The sequence below is a fragment of the Nematolebias whitei genome, chromosome 19 (genome assembly GCF_014905685.2).
Source record: "Nematolebias whitei isolate Nwh7 chromosome 19, NemWhi1, whole genome shotgun sequence".
In the NCBI taxonomy this organism is placed as follows: Eukaryota; Metazoa; Chordata; class Actinopteri; order Cyprinodontiformes; family Rivulidae; genus Nematolebias; species Nematolebias whitei.
This window is the reverse complement of record NC_056516.1, coordinates 6,833,178-6,841,628: the sequence shown is the minus strand read 5'-3', so window position 1 is coordinate 6,841,628 and position 8,451 is coordinate 6,833,178. Positions and strand designations below refer to the sequence as shown.

The window sequence follows — 8,451 nt, the reverse complement described above, 5'->3', positions numbered from 1 at the left end:
ATATACACATAGCTATATATACACATAGCTATATATAGCTATATATATATATAGCTATATATACATAGCTATATATAGCTATATATATATATAGCTATATATAGCTATATATATATATATATATAGCTATAGCTATAGCTCAGCACTGTGTAATCTGTGCTGAGTCTGTGTGCATCACACTGTGTTGGTCATGTTGCGGTTGTTGTTGTTATCCATTATTGTTTTTGTTGGTTTCTACTTTTTGGTGTCCTGTTATGTAATCTGTTGCGATGTGCTTGTTCTGTTTGTCCCTGTACAGCACTTTGGTGTGCTTTGTCACTGTTTAAAGTGCTTTATAAATAAATTGGTATGGTATGGTATGGTATATATATGTAGGTCCTAGGTGAGGGACCAGACAAAGTTCAGCCCAAAGACCCCGATGAAGAGAAAAACAAATGGACTTAATGTTCCCTTGCCCGGACGTGGGTCACCGGGGCCCCACTCTGGAGCCAGGCCTGGAGGTGGGGCACGCGGGCGAGCGCCTGGTGGCCGGGCTTTTACCCATGGAGCTCGGCCGGGCACAGCCCGAATAAGAGACGTGGGTCCCCCTTCCCATGGGCTCACCACCTGTGGAAGGGCCAAAGGGGTCGGGTGCAATGTGGGATGGGTGGTGACCGAGGGCGGGGACCCTGGCGGTCTGATCCTCGGCTACAGAAGCTGGCTATTGGGACGTGGAATGTCACCTCACTGGTGGGGAAGGAGCCTGAGCTGGTGTGTGAGGCTGAGAGGTTCCGGCTAGAAATAGTCGGACTCGCCTCTACGCATGGCTCTGGCTCTGGAACCAGTTTCCTTGAGAGGGGCTGGACACTCTTCCACTCTGGAGTTGCCCCTGGGTACTGGAAAGTGCACCTCCTGGGGACTCCCTTGTTCTGCTGGGGGACTTCAATGCTCATGTGGGCAATGACAGTGAGACCTGCGGTTGGGAGGAACGTCCCCCCTGATCTGAACCTGAGTGGTGTTCTGTTGTTGGACTTCTGTGCTTGTCATGGATTGTCAATAACGAACACCTTGTTCAAGCATAAGGGTGTCCATATGTGCTCTTGGCACCAGGACACCCTAGGCCGCAGTTCGATGATCAACTTTGTCATTGTTTCATCTGATCTGCGGCCACATGTCTTGGACACTCGGGTGAAGAGAGGGACGAAGCTGTCCACTGTAGTAACCTTTTTTTTTTTTTACAATTATTATACAATGAAATACTACATAATACATTCAAACCGAACAACAAAACCTTTTTACAGGCCCAAGCATTTGTTTAACAAATAAAAGTACTGTATAAATGTTTTTTTTACAAATAACTACTGTACTGGAGAGACTGTTTAGCCAATCAGAATGAAGAACACAATGCACGATGCAAATCCGTGAAGCAGTGATACCGTGAAAGGTGAACCGCGTTATAGTGAGGGTTCACTGTATATAAATGTGTGTGTGTGTATTAGTAATGTTATACTTGTAGTTCTCACTTAAATGAATTGTTTGTCTGAAATGCCAATGCAGTCAATACTAACCGGTAATTAACAGGTAATATACATCTAATTAATTAGATGGGTAATTATCAGGCTCCTCTCTTGTGGAACAAACTTCCAATCTCTGTCTGTGAGGCTGACACATTATCCAGTTTTAAAACTAGGCTTAAGACTTTCCTTTTTGATAAATAAAGTTTGATAAATAAAGTTAGTGTCGGCTTGGGTTTCCTGAGCTGTCCCTTAGTTATGCTGCTATAGGCTTAGACTACTGGAGGACAAACTGACCACATTTTTCACTCTGCTACTGTCTTTACTTATCCGGCTCAACCTGTTTTGTATTTGTAATTATTTTTTCTATCGTCTTTCAGGTACACCTGGACCTATATCTGGACCTGGACCTATATCTGGACTTACCATTCTGTGTTCATCTGTCTCTCCTTCCTGTCCTCTCAAACCAGCTGGTCAAAGCAGATGGCCGCTTGTCCTGAGCCTGATTCTGCTGGAGGTTTCTTCCTGTTAAAAGGGAGTTTTTCTTTCCACTGTTGCCACTGTGTTTGCTCAGGATGGGAGACTGCAACGAAGCCAAGATTCAACTTGTCTGCTGGATTCCATAGATAGAGAACTTTACTAACTGGCTTTTATGTATGTGAATGTTTCTGTAAAGTGCCCTGAGACAACTTTGTTGTGATTTGGCGCTATATAAATAAACTGAATTGAATTAATAAAACCTTCACCATACGTGACTGTTTAAACAATGAACAGGAAAGGGTGTTTCTTTGTTTAATTTATATTTTTGTAACACACTTGATAACTTGTCAAAAATATATCACCTGGTCAGCCTACTTCCATCTACAAAATATTCATTGTCTCCATCCTTCCCTCACTCCTCACTCCATTGCTGTTCTGGTCCACAGTCTGGTCACCTCTCGTTTAGATTACTGCAATTCTCTTCTTTTTGACCTATCACAGAAAACCCTCCATAAATTACAACTGGCCCAAAATTCAGCTGCCCGTATCATTACATGGACCCCCCTCAATCCATCACATCACACCCGTTTTACAACAGCTTCATTGGCTTCCTATCCCACATCAACTACAAAATATTCATCCTTACCTTCAAAGCTGTCCACAATCTCGATCCTCCATACCTTTCAGACCTTCTTCACCGTGCTACACCTGCTTGTACCCTCAGATCCTATTCTTCTATTCAGCTCATTGTTCCCCTTGCCCGTCTTGTTACTATGGGGAGCAGAGCATCCAGCTGCTCTGGGACTCACTCCCGCCTGATATTCACATCACAGACTCATTGCCACATTTCAAATCCAAACTCAAAACTCATCTGTTTAAAGTAGCTACGCACTGTGATTGCAACTGCAAGGTCTTATTTTAATTATATTTTTTACTTGTTTTTACTGTGTATATAATATTGTCTGTTTCTATGCTCAACTATGTAAGGTGACCTTGAGTGCCAAGAAAGGCGCCAACAAATAAAATGTATTATTACTATTATAACTTTATGGGGAATAGTGGAGGATAGAAAATGTGAACGCATGTTAGGAAGACTGACTAAATGTTAAAACAGGTTTAAAGGTAGCTGTTTGATTCTTGGGGATGGACAAAGCTCAAACATTTTCAGCCAGTACATCGACTAGCACATTAGTACATTAACCTTCCCCTGCCATGATTGGTATCAGAGAGCCAAAATTTCCATATTGGTCAGGCTTGAATATATATATATATATATATGTACACTCAAACTTCCAGATACTTTGAAACAACGCATGAACATTTTCATTAACTTTGAAAGACAAAATGAATAGTTTTGAGTCTCTTACCAAGAATTTCATCAAAGATTTTGTACAGCCCTGGAACATAGGTGATTTCCCTCTGATTCATCCCAACGTCCTCATCAAACACCCACATTTGCTGAAAAGAGTCAAGACATAAAGCATTAGGTGGGCAGCAGCGTCAGGGACAAAACGAAATGAACTCATTCATCCTCCTGATCTCAGAGCTCACTCTCTTCTGTGGCATTAGGTTTGTTCAATTCAATTCAAAAATACTTTATTAATCCCAGAGGGAAATTATTTGTTGTTGTATCCTGATGCATGCTCAACAAGTTATTTGTTGTTGTAACTCGTTATCCTCATTTCATTAAGAGATGTTATAGATGCTGATGGCTGTAGACCGGAAGGACCTCCCGCAAAGGTCCACCCCACAGTAGCTCCCAAGAAACCGGCCGCAGATGCCGCCCGACCTGTCCACCAAGACCCGGCCGGCCTCTCAGCCCACCCGGGCCGCAGGACCACCCGAACACCAGGCAGAACTCCCAGAGCAATGGCCACTACTCCCCCCAGCAGTCTGCCGAGCCCCCCACCGCTGCGGACAGCCAACTGCAGGCGCCGAGGAACGACCCCGTCCCCCCACTGCCACGAGCCACGTCCCCCACCAGCTCCAGGATCCCAGCAGCCAGGCACCCGAGCACAGCCGGCAGGTAGATGAGAATGCGTCCACAGAACATCCTTTTCAACTCATTTGGGATTTGAGGCTGTAGTTGAGATATTATTTGAGCTTTTGAGATGTTAATTAGCTGCTGTTGGTTGTAGAAAACTGCCTCGTTGCCATGGTTAGGCATCATAACAAATGTCAAAAACTAAAAAAGTTTCAGTAAAAATCCTTCCAGCTGCATGGCATCCGATATCAGAGGAAACAATCATCAAAAAAATGTGATTTACATCCAGAAAAAGAGGAATAAATGTTTCCAAACGTAAAATCTCAGAATGAAAGTAACAGAGCTGCTCCAACATGCAGCCATCTTGAGCGGCGCAATTCTAGAACATGAATATGGGTTGCCTCTTCAGGACTACAAACATCACAATGCTGATAAAACAGTCCTGTTTCATCAATACTGTGATGTTGATGTGATTGAGAACCAATTTACTGAGGGTGGACAAAACGACCTTAGCACCACAATAAGTGGATTTAGTTTTATTGGTTTCTACACTGGTTCCTGTTTAAGGAACAGTTACAGAAGAAAACCTGTTACAGCTCTTCCAGAGATGAAGACATGAGGAAGACGTTCTGTCATTTTAGCATCACACATTTAAAATGTTATGATCTGATGACAATAGGAGATGATATAGAGTAAGTACTGAAGGTAGCTTTTATCTACTGGTATTTGGGGATAAATGGGCTCATTGGATACAAATGCTTACAAATGCAAATACAAATACAAACACACTGCTGCAAACAGAGAAAAGTTTAAAACTGACACATACAGGGTTACTGCAGAAACTTGAGAAATTTACAACACAGGCAACTAAACCCCCTGCTGGGTAGTGTCAAATCATTTTGAATTGGGTTCTAGGCATCCCAGGAATCAGAAAAACCTAACGAAAATGTTAGAACAGATACCAACTTACAGTGCCTTGCGAAAGTATTCGGCCCCCTTGAACTTTTCAACCTTTTGCCACATTTCAGGCTTCAAACATAAAGATATAAAATTTTTATTTTTTGTTAAGAATCAACAACAAGTGGGACACAATCGTGAAGTGGAATGAAATTTATTGGATGTGTCAAACTTTTTTAACAAAAAACCCTGAAAAGTGGGGCGTGCAATATTATTCGACTCCCTTGTGTTAATACTTTGGAGCGCTGCCTTTTGCTGCAATTACAGCTGCAAGTCGCTTGGGGTATGTCTCTATCAGTTTTCCACATCAAGAGACTGAAATTTTTGCCCATTCTTCCTTGCAAAACAGCTCAAGCTCAGTGAGGTTGGATGGAGAGCGTTTGTGAACGGCAGTCTTCAGCTCTTTCCACAGATTCTCGATTGGATTCAGGTCTGGACTTTGACTTGGCCATTCCAACACCTGGATACGTTTATTTGTGAACCATTCCATTGTAGATTTGGCTTCATGTTTTGGATCATTGTCTTGTTGGAAGATAAATCTCCGTCCCAGTCTCAGGTCTCTTGCAGACTCAAACAGGTTTTCTTCCAGAATGGTCCTGTATTTGGCCCCATCCATCTTCCCTGTCCCTGCTGATGAAAAGCAGGCCCAAACCATGATGCTGCAACCACCATGTTTGACAGTGGGGATGGTATGTTCAGGGTGATGAGCTGTGTTGCTTTTACACCAAACATATCGTTTTGCATTGTGGCCAAACAGTTCAATTTTGGTTTCATCTGACCAGAGCACCTTCTTCCACATGTTTGGTGTGTCTCCCAGGTGGCTTGTGGCAAAATTTAAACAACACTTTTTATGGATATCTTTGAAAAATGGCTTTCTTCTTGCCACTCTTCCATAAAGGCCAGATTTGTGCAGTGTACTATGGACAGACTCTCTCACCTCAGCTGTAGATCTCTGCAGTTCATCCAGAGTGATCATGGGCCTCTTGGCTGCATTTCTGACCAGTCTTCTCCTTGTTCAAGATGAAAGTTTAGAGGAACGGCCAGGTCTTGGTAGATTTGCAGTGGTCTGACACTCCTTCCATTTCAATATGATTGCTTGCACAGTGCTCCTTGGGACGTTTAAAGCTTGGGAAATATTTTTGTATCCAAATCCGACTTTAAACTTCTCCACAACAGTATCTCGGACATGCCTGGTGTGTTCCTTGGTCTTCATGATGCTCTCTGCGCTTTGAATAGAACCCTGAGATTATCACAGAGCAGGTGCATTTATACGGAGACTTGATTACACATAGGTGGATTCTATTTATCATCATCAGTCATTTGGGACAACATTGGATCATTCATAGATCCTCACTGAACTTCTGGAGTGAGTTTGCTGCACTGAAAGTAAAGGGGCCGAATAATATTGCATGCCCCACTTTTCAGTTTTTTATTTGTTAAAAAAGTTTGACACATCCAATAAATTTCATTCCACTTCACGACTGTGCCCCACTTGTTGTTGATTCTTCACCAAAAATTAAAATTTTATATCTTTATGTTTGAAGCCTGAAATGTGGCAAAAGGTTGAAAATGTCAAGGGGGTCGAACACTTTCACAAGGCACTGTATACAGGTCCTTCTCAAAAAATTAGCATATTGTGATAAAGGTCATGATTTTCCATAATGTAATGATAAAAATGAAACTTTCATATATTTCAGATTCATTGCACACCAACTGAAATATTTCAGGTCTTTTATTGTTTAATTCAATTCAATTCAATTCAAAAATACTTTATTAATCCCAGAGGGAAATTATTTTGTTGTTGTAACTCGTTATCCTCATTTCATTAAGAGATGTTATAGATGCTGATGGCTGTAGACAGGAAGGATCTCTTGTAAAGGTCCATCTCACAGTGGATCCTAAGAAACTGGCTGCAGATGCCGTCCGATCCGTCCACCCAGACTCGGCTGGCCTCCTGGTTCCCCTGGACTGTAGGACCGCTTGAATGCTGGGCAGAACTCCTCCCAGAGCGATGGCCACTCCTCTCAGAAGTCTGCCGAGCTCCTCATAGCTGCGGACAGCCAACTGTAGGTGCTGAGGGACGATCCTGTTCTTCCGCTGTCGTGAGCCATGTTTCCTGCTAGTTCCAGGATCTCAGTGGTCAGGTACTCGAGGACAGCTGGCAGGTAGATGAGAATGCGTCCATAGAACATCCTTTTCAACTCATTTGAGAGTTGGGGCCATAGTTGAGAAATTATTTCAGCTTTTGAGATGTTATTCAGCTGCTGTTGTTGTAGAAAACTGCCTTGTTGCCATGGTTACGCATCATAACAAATGTCCAAAACTAAAAAAAAAAAAGTTTCAGTAAAAATCCTTCCAGCTGCACAGCATCCGATACCAGAGGAAACAATCATCCAAAAAATGTGATTTACATCCAGAAAAAGAGGAATTAAAGTTTTCTAAAGCAAAATCTCAGAATGAAAGTAACAGAGCTGCTCCAACATGCAGCCACCTTGAACGGCGCAATTCTAGAATACTGATGATTATGGCATACAGCTCATGAAAACCCAAAATGCCTGTCCCAAAAAATTAGCATATTCATCCCACCAATGAAAGACAAGTGTTTTTAATACAAAAAACGCCAACCTTCAAATAATCATGTTCAGTTATGCACTCAATACTTGGTCGGGAATCCTTTTGCATGAATGACTGCTTCAATGCGGCATGGCATGGAGGCAATCAGCATGTGGCACTGCTGAGGTGTTATGGAGGCCCAGGATGCTTCGATAGCGTCCTTAAGCTCATCTAGAGTGTTGGGTCTTGCGTCTCTCAACTTTCTCTTCACAATATCCCACAGGTTCTCTATGGGGTTCAGGTCAGGAGAGTTGGCAGGCCAATTGAGCACAGTAGTACCATGGTCAGTAAACCATTTACCAGTGGTTTTGGCACTGTGAGCAGGTGCCAGGTCGTGCTGAAAAATGAAATCTTCATCTCCATAAAGCTTTTCAGCAGAAGGAAGCATGAAGTGCTCCAAAATCTCCTGATAGCTAGCTGCATTGACCCTGCGCTTGATAAAACACAGTGGATCAACACCAGTAGCTGTCATGACACCCCAGTGACTGTGGAAACTTGACACTGGACCTCAAGCAATGTGAATTCTGTGTCTCCTCTCTTCCTCCAGACTCTGGGACCTTGATTTCCAAAGGAAACGCAAAATTTACTGTAATCAGAGAACATAACTTTGGACCACTCAGCAGCAGTCCAAGGCGAGATGCTTCTGACGCAGTCTCTTGTTCAAGAGTGGCTTGACCTGGGGAATGCAGCACCTGTAGCCCATTTCCTACACACGCCTGTGCACGGTGGCTCTGGATGTTTCTACTCCAGACTCAGTCCACTGCTTCCGCAGGTCCCCCAAGGTCTGGAATCGGCCCTTCTCCACAATCCTCCTCAGGGTCCGGTCACCTCTTCTCGTTGTGCAGTGTTTTCTGCCACACTTTTCCCTTCCCACAGACTTCCCACTGAGGTGCCTTGATACAGCACTCTGGGAACAGCCTATTC

At 43.2% G+C, this 8,451-nt stretch overlaps 1 protein-coding gene across 1 annotated transcript in view; it reads right to left on the bottom strand.

Annotated features, from left to right (window-relative positions):
• top2b (DNA topoisomerase II beta) overlaps positions 1-8,451 on the bottom strand; it is a 198,753-nt gene that overhangs the window by 172,661 nt on the left and 17,641 nt on the right. Inside the window, exon 3 of the mRNA XM_037693118.1 lies at positions 3,341-3,431. Coding sequence (XP_037549046.1) covers positions 3,341-3,431 — 91 coding nt within the window. The remainder of the gene's footprint in view (positions 1-3,340; positions 3,432-8,451) is intronic.